This window comes from Pseudonaja textilis, chromosome 3 (assembly GCF_049901715.1).
Source record: "Pseudonaja textilis isolate UNSWEBS1 chromosome 3, rPseTex1.2, whole genome shotgun sequence".
NCBI classification, from domain to species: domain Eukaryota; kingdom Metazoa; phylum Chordata; class Lepidosauria; order Squamata; family Elapidae; genus Pseudonaja; species Pseudonaja textilis.
The window spans coordinates 172921836-172944798 of record NC_141992.1 but is presented as its reverse complement, the minus strand read 5'-3'; the positions used below and the strand labels follow the sequence as shown (position 1 = coordinate 172944798).

At 40.0% G+C, this 22963-nt stretch overlaps 1 protein-coding gene across 2 annotated transcripts in view; it reads right to left on the bottom strand.

Moving 5' to 3' along the window:
* RIPK2 (receptor interacting serine/threonine kinase 2) overlaps positions 1-12789 on the bottom strand; it is a 28702-nt gene extending 15913 nt beyond the window's left edge. For both annotated transcript variants that reach the window (XM_087931487.1, XM_026706004.2), the window contains exon 1: positions 10284-12789. In XM_087931487.1, coding sequence (XP_087787613.1) covers positions 10284-10513 — 230 coding nt within the window. In that variant the 5' untranslated portion in view covers positions 10514-12789. The remainder of the gene's footprint in view (positions 1-10283) is intronic.
* Positions 12790-22963: the final 10174 nt, after the last annotated feature.

Sequence of the window (22963 nt, the reverse complement as noted above, 5' to 3'; positions counted from 1 at the left end):
CATTGTCACATGATGTATCACGACTTCCCCCTTTGCTAAACCAGGTATGGGTGTGGCCAGTGTGTGCACGGGCTGCGAGTTTCACAGTCCTGGTTTAGAACTATATGCATTAGATTGAAGGATCAGAGATGATAAGGCTGTGCTGGTGGATACATTTGGAACTGTGCCAGGAATGTTAGTAGGCTACGAAAGTTACTATGATAAAGAACTGGGAAAAAACAAAAAAGGAATCTTACACTGAAATTAAGGAGATATTAAAATGGCACTTCTTAATTAAGATATCATGTCTATTAAAAATGGTAAAGGTACCGTATATCTTTTACAAAAACATTTCCACCAAAGGGAAATCAATAAGTAGAGACTAGACCAGTGACGGTGAACTTTTTCGGCACCGAATGCCAAAATGGGAGCAAGTATGAGTGTGTGTGCTGGAAACTGGAAGAGTAGCCAGTTTCTGGTGTGCATACATGCATGAAGACCAGCTGGCGGGGCACATGTGTGCACGTGAAGACCAGCTGGCTGGCATGCTGGAATCTGCAAGAACAACGGGGGCTGGCTCGTGTGCCTAGAGATAGCTCTGCATGCTGCTTTGCCATCACAGGACTAGACTATGAAGGGTGATGCTTCAGAAATGCTTTTTTGATTCTTTTCAACTGAAGCTTGAAATATAGCCTGCACAAGAAATCAGGAAATCCAGGCAGTTCAAATGAATTTAAAGTTTTATTGAAAGCTTAAGCTCACTACAAGAATCTGAACTATTAACAGTCAAAGCAAATTGGCAGTAGATAAGAGTCAATGGAATTTAAGGTGGCTGGACTTAGATCTCCTGTAGGCACAAATGGACTGGAAACTGATGACATTTGACCTCTCCCTCAGCCTGGTCCTTTATATACAGGACCACAGCTCCTTTATATTACCTATGTTTGTTTGGAGATATTTTTGGGAGAAACTTAAACTACAGTATGAGCAGATGTTTTGATTACATTCAAATAAATTACACTTATTTTCTCCCCTCCCCGTCTCTCTGTATGTGTGTGTGTATGTGTAATATGTGAGAAAAAAAAATCTGGGCAATGTCTTAGATTTTATCATCAAATTGTCCTAGTTCCCCAACATCTATCAAGGACCTTCTTATCAGTTGATGTCTGAGCTGGACTGACACTTTTTCTTCACATCACACTTTTGAGATAGGTAGGTGAAGCGTTAGGGAGCTTTTGCCCAAGGATCCCCATTGGTAAGATAGGTATCAGCCAGGAGTTGAATCCAAGAATCCCACATCAAAAGTGGCATTATAACGTATGCTATATTATCCAGCCACTCATCAGAAGACAGCGGTGGTGATAGAGCAGTGCCCAATTACAGCAACATCAAGAAGAAGTATGAGAAGAAGGAAAAGTACCAAGGAGGAACTAGAAAGCAAAGGAAAGTGGAAAGTAAAGGCCAAAGTGGTCCCAGTGATGGTAGGAACACTTGAGACTATGACTCCAAACTAGGACAGTTGCTCCAACAGATTCCATGAAAAACAATAGAGTTCTCTGTCCAAAAGAGTGCAGTGCTAGGGACAGCTAAGATCCTGAGCAGAACCTTCAAACTCCTAGACCTTTGATAGAGGACACAAGATTGAGGAAGATGCATATCATCCATAGGAGGTGAAAATGGAATTTATAGACAGAGAGTAAGAAACAATCAGCCAATGAGTTGGATTGGAAGTGGGCTTTGTTATTCATTAGAAAGTGACAAGCAATACCATGATAAACTTGGCACACTAATCCATATAGGAAATTGCCCTCAGTTTTCTACGTTTCTGATTCTATTCACATTTCAAGAGGGAAGCAATATTTTTCCTTTAGGGAAATCTGCATCATCTGCTCCTCCCAAAAATCATATCTCACTGTCTGGAAAATGTGTATGGAGTTCCCCTTTTGTACATTTTACAACAGGCTTGAGAGAAAAGCATGCGTGAGTCACACACATGGTTATCCTGTCATTTCTTCACAAAGGCTTCTCAGAATACAGCTTTGCTGTTAATAATTTATCACAAGGCAAATAATCTTCCTAAAACTGCAAAACCAGTAGACCCAACTCTTCGGTGCAGCCATGTAAACCATCTCTGAAGGTTATTGCTAAAGTGCAATTTTGAAAATCAAAAAAGTAAATAGGAATAATCATACATACTGTATTCTGATTAAATCTAGTTATTATTTATTTTTGGTTCTAGTCTGCTGGTTATTGCTTCCAAAATGTTCCCACTTAAAGGTCAGAAAGTTACATGTGCCTTTTTCATAACTGGCTAGGAATTTGAAAGCCAGAGTGACCTAGCACTTATTTTAAGGGGTGTTTAAATTTGCAGAAAGGCAGTTTCTCTTAAGACAAGCTCAGAATCTGATGACTACATCAGGTCCCCCCCATGGTTTTCTTAATAATAATACAAAAGTGACTTGCCATTACTGAATATCTTGATAGTCTTGATGTATCTCTGCAACTTTCTTCTCAAAAAACAAAACTATGCCTGTTTTCAGCCTTCAGAGTCTCCCCCCCACCAAACACTTATTCCAGTAGGTTACATTTTGGGGAAGGTATAGGATTGGGACACAGTGGCTAAGACGCTGAAGTTGTCAATCAGAAAGTCGGCAGTTCAGCGGTTCGAATCCCTAGTGCTGTGTAATGGAGTGAGCTCCCGTTACTTGTCCCAGCTTCTGCCAATCTAGCAGTTCTAAAGCACGTAAAAAAATGCAAGTAGAAAAATAGGGACCACTTTGGTGCGAAGGTGACAACGATCCATGCACCTTCGGCATTTAGTCATGCCGGCCACATGACCAAGGAGACGTCTTCGGACAGTGCTGGTTCTTCGGCTTAGAAACGGAGATGAGAACTCTAGCCGGAAACGACTAGCATGCATGTGCAGGGGAACCTTTACCTTACCTACAGGAATGGGACAGTGAAAGAGCAAAATGGGTGCTTTAGCTATGATATAGGTTTAAGGTGCTTGTTTTAATACTTAAATATTCTCACTTGATAAAAAAAGTCCTGCCTCTGCTTATTTTTGCACATGCTGCATTAAGAGAAGTTGCATGCCTTCATAATTACTTTAGGTAATGCTTAATATTAGGGATCTGCAATACCGTATTAAAGACTGTTTAAACCTGCCCAGTACCTAAATTGGACAGGATTTGCTCAAGTGACCTTTTCTGCTTTATTTATTTATAAAATGTATATGGTTGCTCATTTTAAGTACATTTGCAAAAAAAAAAAAGTCTGCATAAAAGAAAATTAGCCCAAAATTAAAATAATAACGTAACTTGTGAATGGGAAAGCATAACATCCCGAGTCTAAAACATAAGGAAAAAGCCAGATCTTACCAGCTTTCTGATGGCTGAGAGAGTTAGAGCCAAGTAAATAATGATCTTTTCAAAACACAAATTGTGCTTGCTTGATTTTAAATGAATTTTATTCTTTTCTTACTCGATTTATTCTTTTTTATTATTCAATTCTTATTCTATCACTTTTGTTTTATTGGGGAAAATGTCACTTTAAAGTAAAGAGTTGGATACCTACCAAAATAAAGAAGCATAAACTGTATGAATTGGTGATTTTCTTTTGTTACCAAGTTATTTCATAACACATATAGCAATAGCAATAACACTTAGACTTATATACCACGTTATAGTGCTTTACAGCCTTCTCAAAGCAGTTTACAAAGTCAGCATATTGCCCCCAACAATCTGGGTCCTCATTTTACCCACCTCGGAAGGATGGAAGGCTGAGTCAACCTCGAGCCTGATGAGATTCCATCTGCCAAATTGCAAATTGTAGAAGTAGCTTGCAGTACTGCACTCTAACCACTGCACCACCAAGGCTCCTATATATCTTGTGTCTTGCCCCAGACATTTATCAGCCTGACATTTGTTTCCTTATGGTGCTTAGTAACCAGGTACACATACACTGATTATATCTTGGCTCTATTCCCATCTCTTTAAATCAAATATTTTGCTATTAGCATGAGCAAAACCTAGGCCACCACAAGTGCTTTGATTCATCTTGTAGAGGCAGAATTGAGTTCATGTTTCTTATTAACAGAATCATGACTGTGTCTTAAATGATAATGCAAAAGGTGGCTTCTCCTCTGGAAATAAGAGCAGCTACCCCAAGAGGAAGTGTTCAGTAAACTATCTGTGGTATATTCATGAACTATAGATAGAACTATAAGGAACTAAGAGGGAAAGTAAGGAGTCTGTGTGTCTTTGAATCAGTTTCTGACTCCTACCCACTACCAGGACAAGGTCCTGCAGTTTTCTGGGCAAGATTTCATAAGTAGTTTGTCACTGCTCTCTTTCTAGGGCTGGGACAGTGTAATAAGCACAAGGTTACCCAGATGATTTCATTCCTAAGGTGGGACTAGTATTCGTGGACTACTACTTTCTAGCCCAGGGGTTCCCAACCTGGGGTGCTCATACCCCCTGGGGGTGCGAGACGATATTCCAGGAGGTGCGAGAAAAGTCCAGGTAATTTTTATTTATTTTTATTTATTTATTATGCAATGGATTAACTTTGTTTTCATTTGAGAGTTAAGTATCGTTATTTAGTGGCTGTCACATACATAGCTGAAAAGATTCAATCCTACCATATATTTAACGCGTTCAGTAGTTCCTAAAGTCTAAATTTCAGGGGGTGCGAGGTTCGAGTGAAATTTCTTTAGGGGTGCGGGGCGAAAAAAAGGTTGGGAACCACTGTTCTAGCCTAACGTCTTAACCACTAACCAAATTGGCTCTCCTGTTAATTATTAACTGATTTAAGGGGAAATACTGAAAATAAAAGTGGTGATACTTCTATTTATTAAACAAATAAAGACCAGCTGATGACAGAAATAAAATTAACACTTGTGTAGTTAAAATACACACATACACACACAAAACTTAATCTGAGCTTCGGAAAGTGGAACTGGACATTCAGGTGAATTGTATATTATTAGTTACCATTTTGCATTGAGCAAGAATGATCCCTTCCAATTTTATTATTATTCTACCTAGTTCATAACTAAGCAAAACATTAGTACTATACAGGGCTGGGTACTCAATTTATAGGATTGCTTTTTTATTGTCTACTACTCTTTTTACATTGCATAACTGTTCAGCCTTGCCCCTTTTCTTCTTCATCAAGATGCATCAGCTAGTTAACTATAGATAACTGTTGGTTGTTATAGTGTACTAGCCTTTGAATACATCTCCTTGCTAGCTTAGAAATAAGCCAAGGAATCACAAAATTTTTGTTAAGGAATTTATAGCAAAAATAAGTCAAATAAAAGTTTATGTTCATTTTGAACAGGAAATATCCTTGATTATGCTGATTCAGCATGAATAAATATGGAATACAATGAGATTTTTAACATATATCATAATACAGAATGAATCTTGTCAAGATTCCAGTCCTTAACCTTATATTGTTTTACATAATGCTTTATTCAACTTTTCTGCTAATGTCAGCCCACTGATTCTGCCTTGGTTTGCTTAAGCTCCTCTCTCTTTTTTGGCCTACGATTTTTACATGTATGTATAATTTTATATTTCTGCAAGTCTGTGTAGTAATTGAACAATATAATCGGGAGTAATACTGATTTTGCCTTTTTGTATTTGCTTGTACTAATGAGAAGTAGTTTTACAAATATTAGATTACTTCTCAAAACTGTAGTTCTATTCTGACAATATTTGTAGAAGTCTTCTATAACTCAATTTTGAAATGTAGACAATGTGGTAACATATTAGCATTTTACCAGATGTCTTGAAAAGGGGTAATTTCTAGTTAATATGCCTTATGTGGTAGTATTTTAGAAAGTGTTCTGGTCAGGTATGTTACAATTTGGATAGTTAAGTTCTGCCATATAGGAAAACCAAAAAACACCAGGAGTGCCTGACTTTATATTAACCAAGAAAGAAATTGTAATTGAGAAAGTGAAAGTAGCAAAAACACATGGAGAAATGCTGGCATTCTTGATTTCAAGGAAAACTAAACCTGAATGAAATGGAATCAACATCTCTAACTTCAAAAGCAGAGATTTTGAGAATAACTGAGAATAACCATGTGTAGAATTCTATGACAAATAGGAAAAGTTACCCACGATAGGTGAGAAATAAAGTAAGGCTACGCAAAGCATTCAAAAGGACCTTTCACAAGCTACATCTTGCTGAACTTTTAGATGTATAGTCAAATATATACATGTACATTAGGCTCGTATAGTTGCTTGGAAGAATGCAACTGTACAAGCTTAACACTCAAAATAAAATTGGAAAGAAATGGAGGATAACATATTTAGTAAAATATGCAAAAACATTTATAGAGATTTTAAAGCAAAAGAGGATACATTTAAGAGATTTTAAGAGAGCCATCTTCTCAAGAAAGAGTGCTTACAGCAAGCCTGGAAGTGTCGATGTGGTGTGAGGAAATCTCTAGCTCAGAAGGAGTTAAGACTGGCAGAGAATGCTATGAACAAAAGAAAGACTTCCAAATTATGATCAAAATAAGAAGAAGGAGGAAAAAAAAGCAATATATTCGCTCAGGGATCCACAAGAGGTGGAAAGATTGGGGACCACTGTACTAATTACTTAAAGAAGAACATTACATACGTAACATACAGTAGGTAATACAGGTACTCCTTATTTTTAGTTAGTTTAAAGATTTAGATTAAATCTTTAAAGTCAAATGAATTGCATCCTAGAATACTGAGGGTCAGGGGAATGGTCCGACCAAACATTTATGCATTATTTTTATGAATTGCTAGAGAACGCCAGTGGGAGTAGGAAATGTGCCGTTTCCTTGGCAGCCCCTGTCCTATGGAACATCTTTTCCGCTGAGGTTTGGCAGGCCCCCACCCTTCTGCTTTTCCATACAGCCTTAAAGACCTGATTTCTGGCCCTAGGCATTGGAAGATTAGATAATGATATGTTTGCATGGATTGGTGTCAGTTTTGGTTTTTACTTCTTAAAATATCTTTTGTTTTAATTGAGTTTATTTTAAAAATGATTTTATTGAGGGCCATACAGAGTTATATAGGTGACTATATAAACGTTTTAAACAAACCAACACATTTGGTAATAATGTAAGTCATACAACTGAAGAAAACTGGTTTCCCTATTTTTACATATGGCAAAAATAAGGATCCAGGAGCCAAGATTACTTGATCTGGCAATAATACATGAAAAAATACTAGAGCAAATTACAAAGATTATATATATTACAAATGTATAACCATTTTGAAAACAATGGTTGTATTACCACAAGCCAGCAAAGATTTTGACAAGAATAGCCAGACTTGTTGTTGGACAGTTCCTCTGTATATTGTGGGAATGCTGTAGGTTTAAGTATATCTTGATTTCAGCAAAATATCTGACAATGTACCCCAGGATACCTATAAAGGTAAAGGTTTCCCCTGCCCAGTCATGTCTGACCTTAGGGCACGGTACTCATCTTTCTTTCCTAGATGAGGGAGCCAACAATCTTGGAAGATGCTTCCATGATCATGCGGGTGGTATGACTGTATGCTGAGGTGCATGGAATGCTGTAAGGGATACCTATTTATCTATTTGCATGTTTGTGAATTGCTAGGTTGGCAGGAGCTGGGGAAGAGTATGGGGTCTTGAACTGCCAATTTTCTAGTTGACGACCCAGAGTTTTAACCGCTAGGCCACCACAACCTAAAATACGCTATATGGCATGACAATTAGCTAGATACACAGCTGGCTAAAAAAAATCATACTGAAAGAGCGCTTATGTCAGGCATGGGAAGTCAAGAGCATATGTAAACTTCAAAGCAATTTCTTTATTGCATGTTCAGGTACAGACAAAACTTGCTAGACCAAAACATGTTCTGCATAACTATAAACCATCAATGCTGAAAAGAAATTAGGGAGGGTCCCTCCTGGGCCACTTCCTGAACAGCAACAATTCAAGGCTGCTTTATGTTTTTCTCTATGTCCATCTCGCATAGCTCAATGCCAGATTCCACCATGTTTCAATGGTGATTCCTCATACATAATAACTGACTTAAATACCACAGTCTTACCCAAGTAAAGAAAAACTTATTAATATTGAGACTGAAACAGAACTGCTGGGATAACTAATACATATAGAAAATTCAAAACAATGTTGATAGGGTAAATTAATGGTCTGAGAAGAGAATGAAAGTCAGGGAGACAAATGCAATTTTCTTAGTTAGGCAATCAAAATTGAATGTAAATGGGACAGAGGTATATCTGGCTTGACAACAGAAATTCTGAAAAAAAAAATCCTGGAACAAGCATTAAAACTGAATGTATCAGATATGATAAGATTGTAAAAATGCCAAAGGTAATTTTAGACTGCAAAAAAAAAAAAGAAACATCATTCCAAATAATGAGCTGCAATTGTTTCAGTTTGTTCTGCAGGAATGCTATGTTCAGTTTTGGTAATGCATTGCATAAAGAATTTAAGAAATCTAGAATAGGTTTCGAGAAAAGCAACAAGGATGATCTGAAAAATAAAAACTAGATCTTATAAAGACAAGATGAAGAAAAACTTATCATTCCAGATTGGATAGCTGCAAACTGAAAACAAAGATGTCCCAAAATGGCCTAGGAACTTGAAATGATTAATTTCAACATTGAAACAATGAGTTATTTCAAATATCTGTTATAGAATTCTGATACAACACTTAAAATCCATCTCTTTAAAATATGGCAGGATCTTCTAACAGTTCCTGTACTAGTTTTATTCTCAAAGGACCAGCTAATATTAGATTTATTGAAAAAATAAACTGAATTTGATCCCATCCCCTTATCATTCCAAAATAATAGGTAACACAAATGCTATGTTGTTCAATTAGATTTGATACCTGCCAACTAAAATTCTAGAGATTCCATCCCACACAAAATATGTCCCTGTGACATACCTGTAAAGATGTGTAGAGGTATTATTTACCTGCTGGAAACCATAAACCAAACCAGAATAAATTTGGAATGCAAATATATATTTATATTAACTCAATTAAAATATGAATTAAAACTGTTTGCCTGTGATGTAATATACTTCATTTACAAGAGTATTTATTTCACTGCATGCACTATCCTTTCTTTCCCACAGAAATGTATGCATACATAAAAATACATTCCTTCCTCTCTCTTGCAAAATAAGACAAATAAAAAAATCCAGAATAGCAATTATGGGGCAAGAAGTATTATAAGAATCCCACCGAAAACTATATTGCAGAATCATATTGCTTTCCTCTGCAGGCACGCTAATATCCTCTCAAACTCTGCAGAGTTTCCTCTTTTTTTTCTAAACAGAAAGTGAAAGAAACTTCCAGAATTTACCAGTCTGAGGAGACTTTGGTGCTCTCTTGAGCTTGCTGTTTTCTTGCAGACATTTCATTAGCCAAACTAGATAATATCATGCACACAGATCATGCTACCTAGTTAGGGTAATGAAATGTCTGCAAGAAAACAAGCAAGTTCACAGAGCACCAAGGATCCCTCATGTCAACCCTAAGCTACAAATATTCTCTTTTATTTACCAGCCTGATTCCTTATGAGTTACTTTACTAATCCACACAGTAGCATCTACCACCAGAATGCTAATAAACTTTTGCTTAAGGTGCAAATTAAATTTCCTGTAGTAGATCAGACTGCTTTGCGCTTAAGCACTCATTATTTTTAGCCCACGTGGCCAATGTCAAGAACTTGGGGTGGTGGGGTGGTGTCAGGGCTAAGTACAGGGAGTCCTCAACTTACGGCCACAATCTAGACCAAAATTTATAATGTTAAGTGAGAAAATTGTTAAGTGAGCCTTGCCCCTTTCCACGACTTCTAGCCACATTTGTTAAGTGAATCGCTGCAGTTGTTAAAAATTAGTAACACAGTTAAGTGAACCTGCATGTCAGAAGGCTGCAGGTGATCACATGACGCCAGGAACTGCAACCATCATACATGTGAGTCAGTTGTCAAGCATCCAAATGTCAATCACGTGACCATGGGGATGCTGCAACAATCATAAATGTGAAAATGATCATAGCTAACTATTTTTCAATGCCACTGTAACTTCAAACAGCCACTAAAGGAACTGTTCTTAGTAGAGGTCTGCCTGTATATAATGCCACATATGAACCACATATAAAAACACCCGAATATAAGCTTTCCCCAAGGAGAAATCAGAAAGATCGGAAAAGCAATTTCTTGCAGGAAAAGGAGGGTGGCTTAGAGGGGCAGCAGTAGCATTTTAGCAACGACCAGCAGGCATTCGCACGTAGCCCTAAACGTTACCTTTCTAACAGGCTGCCCTGCAAGGATTTGACAGCCACCGGGATCCTCCAGTCCGCGTGACGCGCGGAGGACACGGTCCCGTAGGCCCCGCGGCTGACGAAGCGCTGGTCCGGGAGCTTGTTGGAAGAGATGATGGGCAGGGTGTAGCTGATGTTGCAAGGCGAGCAACTGGCACCGTTCCCGCCCTCGGGGCCTCCGCTGTTCGTCCTCATGCTGCAGTCAGAGGCCATCAAACTAAGGCCAGTTCTCCGAAACGCGCCCCTCCTTCGCGAGGGAGTTCAGGCAAGGGGTCCCAGGCGACGCCCGGCGTGGCGCACCTATCCTTTCCAGCGACCCCCGACAATCTCAGCCAAGAGATCTTCCGCGATTCGCTTCCAAACCTTTTTTCTTCGCATCACATCCTACTCTCCTAACTGGCTCTTCACCGGCGGTTCCTCCGAAACGTCCCGAACTTCAATCGACTTAAGTCTACCAGCCGCTCATAATATCATTCCCCAATCGTTCTTTCTCGGCCGCCATCTCTTCCTCTCCGGAGTCCGGCGAACTTTTTAAGAATCTATTCTCCGCGAACTTTTTTTAGGAGCCGCTCAGCTTTCCTTTCCCAAAACTTTCCTCCCGCCCACCTCTCGACGCGCCTTCTCACACTTCCTCGCCCGGAACAGGTGACCGAACTTTGCGCCAGGTACGGGATTGCGCTTTTGGTCTTGTGATTCGCAGGACGGCGTGGCCTTCGAAGGGGCGGAAAAGAACCTTGGGGCACCGCGGGCCTCGGGAGAGATCCAAGGTTTCGAAGGTTCGGAAGCCGAATCGGGCCACTTGCGACTGTTCTGTTTCGGGCAGAAGTAGTAAAACACGGAGGACGAGGGACGCCGAAGATGCCCGCGTCAATGGCGCCCTAAACTCTCCAGGGTCCCGTTTTCTCGCGGGGAACTGGATACTCCTCCCCACTCGGAGAGTTGGGCAGCTCTGAGGAGAGGAAGGCGGTGTCTCGGCTGCGTTCTCAAAACTTCCGACTCCCTACAGTATCCCGGAAGACCACAAACTCACAGACTTGAAAGTCTGGCTAATGCCCGCCCCCTTATTGTCGCTGCGGGTTGGCGGTTCTCCTCCCTTTAGTTGCTTAAGGCGGAAGCATTCACGTAGTAGATCCTTTGGCTGGAAAGCCATCAGCTGACTTTGGAGAGGACTGCGGTCCCCTAATACAAGCTACTCGATTTACGGCCACCAATTTATGTCACTAAGCGAGACATTTGTTAAGTGAATTTTGCCTCATTTTACAGCCTTTCTTGCCACAGTGCTAAGTGAATCACTAGTTGTTAAGTTAGTAACACAGCTGTTAAGTGAATCTGGTTTCCCCATTGATGTTGCTTGTCAGAAGGTCACAAAAGTAGATCCCAGCATCCTGGTACACTGCAACTGTCATAAGTATGAACTAGTTGCCAAGCGGCTGAATTTTGATCATGTAACCATGGGGATGGTCGTTAAGTGTGACAAACAGTCACCAGTCACTTTTGTCAGGGCTCTTGTAACTTTGAGCGGTCGCTAATTGGAACTGTTGTAGGTTGAGGATTGCTGTAGTTGCAGGCAAGCAAGAAGAAACATATCTGAACTCACAAACTCTTACTTATTTTAATTTATTTTGTCAATGCATTTGATGATATATATATAAATATAAACATGTTTATTAATACATGAAATAGATACAAATAAAAGGGAACATTGGGACAGGGACGGTAGGCACATTGGTGTACTTATGCACACCCCTTACAGATCTCTTAAGAATGGGGTGAGGTCAACAGTAGACAGTCTGAGGTTAAAGTGTTAGGGATTAGTGGAAGAAACCACAGAGTCAGGTAGAGTATTCCAGGCACACCACTCTGACCACCCTTGCTGAAGTCATATTTCCTGCAATCGAGTTTTGTGCGGTTTTAATTTATTTATTTATTTGTTTGTTTTATTTATCATTTATTCATTTAGTTTTATTTGGGCTAAAGTTGATAGGCAAGGTTTTATGGTGCAGTCCTGTGCCAGTCTTTCTATTTTTACAATATATAAGTATTGAGATTATCTAAGAAGCATCACTATCTTTTCACGGGGTTGTGTTTCATGTTAGCTAACCACATAATCTTTAATCTGTGTTTATATAACATTAAGACAATTCTCAATAAGCAAATAAATTTTGTCTTATTCAAAAATTCAAGCCTATCCTACCTCAGTGTATAAACCTCAATGAGGGGAAGTGGTCATGAAGTTTAATTAATGCAGAAGGCATAAAATATTGGTTTTTTGACAGTTTCCACAGGATCTAGTCTGGTTCCTTTCTGAGGAAAAGAGGAACTACTTCATATTTACTGAGATCAAAGAATCTAACCTAGTTTCCAAATAAACAGAGGCAGAAGTTTTTGGTCCTGCCCTGTGGTTTGTTTTAATCATGTGGAAGCCAGTGGAGAAGGGTGATTTCTGGAAAGCATGCCGAGTTAGGGTGCTTTTTCAAAGAAAGCGGAAGTTTTGTAAAAAAAAAAAAAAGCTATACTTTATAATTTGGTACCAAAATAGAAGAAACCAATATTAACAACAAATTAGTTTCAAATATGAGAAGTAATTCTCTTTCAATTGTTCCATAATTCCATCAGTCTTGAGAGAGTGTGGAGTCTCATAAAAATACTGATAAAGTTACCTAGTTTGGTAATAAAACGTCTCCCTCCTTCCCTTCCCTTCTTCTCTTCCCTCCCTCTCTCCTGCCCTTCCTCCCTGTGATTCTATAACATTGTACCTGCAGTTGCCTAGTACCAGTGTGCCTACTGTCCCCATTTATCTGTATGTACTTCCTTTGCTTATGTTTATGTTCATACCTATATGTGTTATCTTGTACATGTTTGACAAACAAAATAAAAAATAAATAAAAAAATACTCCTTGCCCTTTCTTTTGGCTTCAGTTCTCCCAATGTCTGCTGATTCTCCCTGGTTGGTTTTGATGGCCTCATGAGAAGATCTGCATGGAGAACTTTGTTCTGTATTAATATTCATTTTTAAAATTAATTAATTATAGTAAATCAATGTACTATAATTTATGAAAATAGGACATTGTGACATTCTTCCCCTAGAAACAAATTGTTGAATATTCCCAATTGGAATTCCCAAGCAAAGAGCAACTGGTCAGCATTCTTCACATATGGAAATTGGAAACTATTTGCTTTCCTGTATTTGGGAAATTCCTGTCAGCGGTCTTTATCAAATTTGGCATTTTCCTAGGTATTTACAACAGCCTTGGGTCTTATAAGCAGTCTCATCTATGATGTTTTGTAAAATGATGTACTATTTTCTATTTTTATGTATCTATTAGATTTAGATGCCACCCTTCTCATTTTGAAAAGTGGCTGCGCTAGTTTTTAAGTCCATAAAGTACAGAATTAGAAACCGAGTTCTATTTCCATTTGGATGATATAATTGATAAAATAAGGAGATCATATTTTATTACATATTTTATTAATTTAATATAGGATATTGTATCACGTGACATTAATTAACTGCAAATATTTCCAAATTCTGTAATTCTTCTCTTCTCATTGCTCTTTGCAGTCTTCAATATTTCAACTTTCATGATACCCAGCCAGTTTACATAGCTGCTCCATCTTTGCTTCTCTTTTATAGTTAAAAAAAAGAAGTGGAGAAACACCAGAATATATTTTAAAGTGTTGTCACCAGGGATTGGTGTGATGCACTGATGGTGGTGGTGGGGAGGTATTGGACAGAACTAGAAAGATTAGAAAGAAGAAGAAAAACTAGAAAGAAATATAAAGTACCCCGAGCCTTGAAAAAAAATAGGGTCATTCTCTTTCAGCTGTATTGACCCTCTAAAATAAGTTAAGTGGAAGGAATGTTCTGCACAATCTTTCAACGAAAAGATAGAATAAATAAGTAATAAAGAAAGAAATTTGACCCCTTTATGAAATTCTGTGTTTGAGAAAGGCTATTGTGCAATTAAAGCTTAATCTGGAAATGCCCTGGAGGAGGGCACCAAGCAGTGCCTATGAAAAAAGGAAAGTCCTTTGTTGAGGTAATACCCACAGCTTTGGCTCAGCTTCCAAGCAGAAAAACAGACTTGTCTCAGATCGTTCATAGAAGTCAGGCCAGGCAGAAATGCTGGGAAATTCCCTTACTCCCCCACCCCTCTTTCTGGCTAAGTTAGTTGTCAACAGGAAGGAGGAAATAGTTCAGCAACTCTACAGAAGAGCTGTAACAGCAACCAGAGATTCTACAGCTATATTGCTTTGGGGAGGAGGGTGGAAGGAGACCTCTATCATTACTATTTTAATATAGCAGCCTTTTATGCACGTTGCTTTGCACGTGGTCAGTTGGAGCCACTTGGAACATTGAATGGAAATTCCCATTGTAGGGATCCTGAATGTAGTGAAAATGAAACCAGCAGTTGGGGAAGTTGGGGGGAAGAAGGGTGGATTGAACTGGATTTCATCTTGTAGTGTTTTATTACCATTTTTATGCTAAAACTACTACGACACTATTTGTCATAACATTTGGCGATTGAACGGTTTGACAAATAAACCTTTGATTTAATTGATTACTTGTCAACCTCCCTGAAACAATTGAAGTTTGGGGAGTGCTTGAATTGAAATAAAATGTAGACTTTTTTAAAAAAAAAAGGTCCAATGAGTATCGATTGGAACTCTTCACTGATTCCTTTTCCTTTTCCTGCTTGCTCTCTACTGCCTGCTGTCATTCCAGGCTTCCTGATCACACCTTATCCTCCTGGGGCTGTTGGACCGGTTTCTTTCTGTCGTATCGGCCGATACGATCACAAAAGACGCGAGGCAGTGACTGGGTTTAGCTCTTTTTATTCAGGTTTTAAAATCTGCCGCTGGCTGGGTATGCGGCAGCTTATATTGAACTGGTGCTGGGCGCCGCGGCCAATGACAGCCGTTCGAATCGCCCACGATCGGCTCGGCCAATCGCGGTCGATTCAGAACGGCCAATCAGTGCCGCACGCTCGACCAATCCGGTTGCTGTGCGCTTGTCCAATCAGGATTGCAGGATTCCAAGAATGCTAATGTCCATACAGAACACTTTCCACTCTCTTCTCCCCTCCCTTCCCCCCAATCTTTCCCCCCTCCCCCACAGCCTTTTCTTCTGTGTTTCTGCAAATCTCTGGGTTTCGCCTCTGTCTTTCAGTACCTCCCTCTTGTTTGCAGTTACTGCTTATTTTTGACAGTCCATGCACCAACCTTCCTTCCCAAAGACAGAAAGTGGAATGTAAATTATTACATGTGCTGTTGGTTTTGAAACCTGTTACTCATTCGGGAAAAATAACTTTCTCACTTTACCTTTCTCCCTACAGCCAATTAATTTACAAGTAAAATTTGGCTCAGTGGCATAGTCTTGCATTTCACTTGATTTGCTTTAAGATGTCAGAAATCAGCTTGGGTAACTTTGGAGAGAAGAGGCTGCAAATGAGCTGCCTGACCTGGAGAGATAAGGGTGGCCATCTAGTGACATAATGACATCACTAAAAGGGGCAGAGCCATTTTTCCCCCCTGAGCCTATATTAGTAGAGTGGGTTGGATACCGATGGATGGGTGGGTGGGAGCAATTCATTGGAGGTAATTCATTCTCAACCCCACCCTTATTACATTGACAAATAAAGACTGATATCACAAAATTTGAGCTGACTTGGGCTATTTGGGAAGTTTTTAAGGGTAAGGTGAGAATCGTTTGATTGCCCTTGCCTCTTGTTCCCATATACCAGAAAGCAAAATGATTGGCAAAATTGGATCAAGAAACAAGATTTGATGCCCATGGATTTAAGGGATAAGGAGAATCAGTGGTGGAATTGGGAGCATTTGGCTCTATGTTGCTACCGTGTTTCTCACAAAATAAGGCCGGGCCTTATTTTTTTTTTGAGCCCTGAAAAAATGGCTAGGACATCTTTTCGGGGGTGAATTATTTCCCCCCACCCTCTGCGCACCAGCACTGTCTCCAACAACAGCGTCTGAGTCGCTCCTGCTTTTCCCCCATCCCCATAACAACAGGAAAAAAAAGATTTTGAGGTACCTGGGAGCACCCGGTGCTGTGTTTTGGTTTAATCCCAAATGCGCACCCTGTTTCTGCATTCCAAGTGCCCAGGCCGAGCTGCAGCTGTCCCTCTCTCACCAGCGCCGTCTCCAATAACAGCGGCAGCAGCGGCAGGAACCATAGAAGCATTTCAGCCACTTGTTGGGTGGGGAAGCCGGCTCCGTAACTTCCATGGTTCCTACTGCTGCTGCTGCTGTTGTTGGAGATGGTGCTGGCAAGAGAGAGACAGCTGCAGCTCAGCCTGGGTGCTTGGAATACAGGAATGGGTTGCGCACCGGGACTTTTGCAAACTTGCAGAGCCCGAGGCTGGAGCACCAAGGGTAGCAGCAGCAGAGACGCTCACTCGGCTCTTCTCACGCCCACCTAGCTGCTCGGGATTAAACCAAAATGCAGCATGTGGTGCTCCCAGGTACCTCAAAATGTTTTTTTTTTCCTGTTGTTACGGGGACGGGGGGAAAAGTGGGAGCAACTCAGGCACTGTTGTTGGAGATGGCGCTGGCGAGAGAGGCACCAGCACCGGTGGGAACCGTGGAAGCTACGGAGGCCCGAGAAGTGGTTGAAACACTGCCGGACATCTACGCCGATGCCGCCCGCCTGCTGACCCGGGTAAGGGAGGGGTAAGGGAGCCCTCCGTGCTCCACCATGGTGTTAGGAGCGGCTGATGGTGAGGCGTAGCTGCCCACAGGGCACTCCTAATGGCAAGTTCCCCCCCGCCCTCCCTCCCAATTTCGCATGTTTTAAACTAGGCCTAAATTTGTGGGGAGAGGCTTAAATTCATTTTATGCCTAGAAAACACACTGGGTTTTCCTAGTGGGTATGTGTGTATTGTTGGAGAAACACGGTATTCATTTTGAACATTAAAAATGGGATGCAGGCAATAGGTTACCCACTCAAACAGTAGCAGATAGCCTGATTATTCAGAAGGTTTTCAAAGTTCTGTGGCTATATTGTTGACTTTTGGATTATGTCTTTGTTCATGATGGTCCTCTAGAGGTTCTTAAGCACAATAAAAATGTTGATTATGACCTATAAAGAAGATACATTGTTCTCAAATATTAGATGAGAGACCTTTATCAGCCCTGCTACCATGGGAAACATGTTTGATAGAAAAACAAGAGAGATTTCCTGTATGACTGCTCCTAATTTTCATTTCATTTTAATTTTAATTTCCCAGCAAGAAATGCTTTGATTCTAGCAGACCTAAGGGGAGGGAGGTGGTTGATTGGTTATCAATATTGTCTTCATGATACCTGAATGGTGTTTATAATTTCAAAACAAGGCTTTTCAATTGCCACAAGCAGCAATGGTTGGAAAGCTGAGGTATAACTAAGTAAAGAAAACGAACTGCCCAGGGAGGCATGGAAAAAACTCCTTGAAACATGAATATGAGTAAAATACAAAACAGAAAATCAATACAGTAAAAATATACATCCAACAACAACAACAACAACAAAGAAAAACAATGTGTAGATAAAAAGAAAAATGATCCAAACATCCAACATTAAACTTATAACAAAATCCACCCTAGCTGGATGCTGAAAATAAAAATAAAAAACCCTAATAAATTCTCCCCCCCCCTCACATAATGGTCCATAAAAAGTTATAAATTTTCTCACCCTTATTTAACAATAAAATATATATAAACAAATATTTCAAATAAGGAGGTCTCTATCTAATAAATGAATCAACCCTACATCTAATATATATATAAATAAAATAAAAAATAGTCAACAAATTAGCCCAAATGTTATACTAACCTTCAAATTCCTGTTAATCATCTGTTATTGTATTTAACATATAGAAAGTCCACAACGGCTTCTAGTCTATTACACAGCTGTCTATTAAGGTCACCTCTGCTAATTCTTTCTGTTTTAAATAAAACCCATTCTTCAACCGTTGATATCTCCTTTCCTTTCCAGATATTAACTTTTATGGGATAATGTTTAATAGGATAAACTTGAGATAATAACATTAACATATGGTATGATTCCAAAGTGAATTTTCCAGCCTTCATGCTATTTCTGAATATCTTTATATTTGCAGATATGGAATCTGCATTGCTGTCTGTTGGACAAATGTAAATCAGTCAGGATTCACCTGTGTTTTATTTTGTTGCAGAGGTGTGGCAAACTACAATAACTCAGTGCTGCAATTTAATTAATGAAGGAAAATATTTCTGCCTTGAAGATTCAGGCAAAGTTGATCCACCCTGACAAAACACTTTGCTTGATGTCAGAGGTTCTGGCATGTGAGCAGCAAATATCCATCAAAGTTCTAATTCTTTGCTCTAATTCAGCAAAGAAAAGTATTTCTAAAAGATCTGCACATCTAATCTAACCTTACTTTCTTATTAGATATTCAAACCTTTAATTTCTTACTCAGTCCCTGAGGAACTAATGTATAGAAATCTTGGTTAATAAACTCATTTGAGTTGAGTTTGCTATATGGAGTAAAATAGGTGTGGTGGTTAAGTTGTTGACTATGACTGAGAATAGAATGGGAACAATTGGCTGCAACTGCCTGGCTACGCCCACTCCACTGACTGTGAGATGTACATACCTCTTGATTGCAGCAGGGTAGAAGTTTGATAGACAAATAACTAAATAAATAATATATATGTTTTCATGTATAATTTACCAATACCAAGATTATATCAGCCTAATAGGAGGTGCAATGGCACAGTGGTTTAGAGCAGTGTCGCCAACTGGTGGGTTGGGGACCACTGGTGGTCCACAAGAAAATTTTGGTGGTCCACAGAGAAATGTCACCCCCAGGTCTTTGGCCTGTGGGAACCTCCCCGCCCATTCACTCCTTACCTGGCAAACTTGCCTGCTAAGTTGCTATTTTTCCTTTTTTTCCCTTGACCACCAGCTGGTCTGCTGTGCTGAGAGATTTAGATTAGCTAGAAAGCAAGAAATCGCAGATCTGAGCCTGAAGCTTCTATTATTCAGTGCAGACTCAGGTAGCCGATTGCAGAAACACAGATCTCTAAGTGAATCTGTGATTCTGTGAGCAACTCAATCTGCCTACCTGCTCTGCCTGATTTTGGGTAAAAGTTGCTCTTTTTTAAATAAAAAATTCAATATTTACATACATGGTGTGTTGTGAGTTAATTTTGTGAGTTTGCTTGCTAGCAAATTTTATGGATTTGCTTGCAAGCAAATTTTATGTGACAGACTCAGGTAGCTAATGGCAGAAGGTGATTCTGAGTGAATCTGTGAATCTGTGAGCAACTCAATCTGCCTGTCTGGTTTGCCTGATTTGGGGTAAAAGTTGCTGTAATGACCCAGGGTGGGATACAAAACAAACACACTCACAAAAAACAGGTGAAGCCCCTTTTATTCCTTCCGTTTGCTTCCAAGCTCTGAATATCTTTGATGGAAGACCAAAAAAAACAAACAAAACTCCCACACAGTAACACGAAGAAGGAAAAAAGCAACACAAAAAAGAGGAACTATAAGCTAGAGATATTTATACTATTTGTTTCCAGCATTTGCCACTACGCAGGTCCAAACTCTTATTCAGTTGTCACACCTGCAGCCCATGAAGAGGATCAAGGCCCTCTCCTCCCGAGGAGACCACATCTCTCCCTTATCCTCTCCTCCCTGCGTGCCCTAGGATGGATAGGGGATGGGTCTGGGTCCTCCTCTGACTGCTCAGCTGGTCTCTGCCCTTCCCCAGTTTCTTCTACAACTTCTGGAGCCACACTTCCACCCTCTGTCGGCTGTTCCTCCTCTCCCTCAGAAGCAGTCTCCACTAAGGGCATGACACTTGCTCTTTTTTAAATAAAAAATTCAAAATATTTATAATATTTACATACAAACTATGCCCAGACAGTCACATAACCATCAAGCCACACCCACAAATTAGGTCATGCCCACAGAACCAGTTGTTAAGAAATTTGAATCCCACCCCTGCCTGTATGTGTGTGTGTGTGTGTGTGTGTGAGAGAGAGAGAGAGAGAGAGAGAGCTTAGATCAGATCTCTCTCTCTCTCTCCCTCTCCCTCTCTCTCCCTCCCTTCCTCCCCCCCCCCTCTTTTTTTTTCTCTCCCACCAACGTCAGCAAGCCACCATCACTCAAAATTCATATTAGTGATCCCTGGGATTTAAAATTATGAGTTTGGTGGTCCCTGAGATCCAAAAGGTTGGCGACCCCTGGTTTAGAGTGCAGTACTGCAGGTTACTTCTGCTGACTGCCAGCTGCCTGCAATTTGGCAGATCGAATCTCACCAGGTTCAAGGTTGACTCGGCCTTCCATCCTTCCAAGGTGGGTAAAATGAGGAGCCAAAATAGTTGGGGGCAATATGCTGACTCTGTAAACTGCTTAGAGAGGGCTGTAAAGCACTGTAAAGTGGTATATAAGTCTAAGTGCTATTGCTATTAGAAGTAAATCATGATCCCCCAGATTTATTTCAAATACCACTATTGAATGGATTGCTTCATACAGCCACAGGACCAGCCTTTCCCAATGCAGTGCCCTGTTGGATTAGCTTCCATTATCCTTCACCAGCGAATAGCATAAAAGAGAAAAGTGTCATTGAGAAAGGCTTCATTGACAAGGATAAGTGGAGATGAATAGATATCGAGAATAATAGTTATAATTATTGTATGTATAAGCTTTATTATTGGTATATAATTAAGAATGTAGTAGAGATTGCACCCAGATGGCATACTGTTACTGTGAAAAATGAATTCCTATATATAACCAAGAAAATTGTACATTTGAAAGTATTAATATGTGATGTATAACAAAGGAAAAGTACAATAAAAATATTTGAAAAAAAAAAAAGAAAGGCATCATTGACTACTAGGATCATAATCTGTGTGAGGTCCTAGCATGTATTCAGGCAGAAGTTTTGCAATAGCCATCTCATCAATCCAATTCACAGTGATTACAGGACTGTGAGACATGCTTTCACTGGCTCCCATGCTCTGCTTCTAGTAATAACATCAAAATAGTTGGGTATTTGGAAAAAGTCATGAAAAAAAAAGTCATTTTCCCCTATGTTACTAAATTGTATCCATTCATTGAACACCGAAACCTATAGGACCATGATGGCAAACCTATGGCATGCATGCCGGAAGTGGCACGCAGAGCCATTTCTGCCGGCACACAAGAGGTTGCCCAAAAGAGCCCCACTGTGCATGAATGTGTGCCCCCACACTAACCAGCTGATTTTCAGGTACTTGCTGTGCATGCACGGGGGGGAGATGCATGTGCCGAAGATGCACATGCATGCACAGGGGGTGCATTGGGGGGGTCGTACACACATACGCAGAGGCATGTGGCACGGGGGGTCATATACACATGCGCAGAGGCGTGCAGTGTACACGCAGGGGGCAGGCGTGCATGTGCAGGGGGCGGGGGGAGGTTGCACATGCATTGCATCATGTGTGCAGGCACGCGAGAGGGCGAGCGCGCACTTTCAGCATGCAACGTGGAAAAGGCTAGTCATCACATTTCAATGTCCACCCTTTGAAACGAAATATGCATGAAGAAAAGTTATTGTAATTATTTAGAGTATAGAATCAGAGCCATGATAATCTAAGACTAAAATCTTTTCTTGAGTATAAAGCTTCCTGAGTGACCTTTGGCCAGTTATTATCCATAGTTTCACTGAGAAATTGTGAGGATTGCTGGAGAAATGGTTGTTGAAGATGACAGAACTAGTGGAAATGGCAAAATTAACTTGTTTGGTTAATGAACGATTAACAGGTATGTTTATTTGTGACTGTAAATCTCTTATGGACTTTCCACAAATGAGAAAAATTAACTTGTGATTTGTGGGTTTGAAAGGAAGCTTACAGAAAGTAGGAAATTATGATTTAACCTGAAGAGAGAGTATGTAAAATTGCTTCCTGCAAGCATAGAGAGCACAGGATGTAACAACCTCTTTCCTCAACTATGACCACAAATAGTCTTTTCAAAAACTTCAAAACCAGCGGTGGGATTCAAATTTTTTTACTACTGGTTCTGTGGGCGTGGCTTGGTGGGCATGGCAGGGAAAGGATACTGTAAAATCTCCAGTCAGAGGTGTATTTGCCAGTTCTCCAAACTACTGAAAATTTCCGCTACCGGTTCTCCAGAACTGATCAGAACCTGCTGAATACTACCTCTGTTCAACCCCCCCAAAAAAGTACACAATTGCACCCACAGGAAAATGAGTGAATGGAGAAAACACTGGACTTAGAGAGACAAGAAGACTTTGCAATGAACAATGAATTACTCTGGGGTGTTCAGCTGAGTAGTGTTGTTGTCAGCACTCTGTTGGGAAGAGAAGATCCCTCCTCCAATATTTCACCTAATGAGTCCTTGCTCTGAGTCCAGAATTTGCACTCGAAATATCCATTCTAGTGGTGGATAGTTTTTATAGCTTGCTGCTCATGCAGGAGATGAGGAGTAAGACAAAAGCTACTTAAATAAATGAAAAGACAAAATAAAATTTGACCTTGAGTTTATGAACAAAAGTTTACAAATCTTCCCAGCCTATTTATATTCTATCAGAAAAATACTGTATATCTGTTTGTGGATCTTTCACTACAGGAAAAAGATTAGTAGTAAACTTTGTCTGCCTTGGCTTCCCAAAATCTG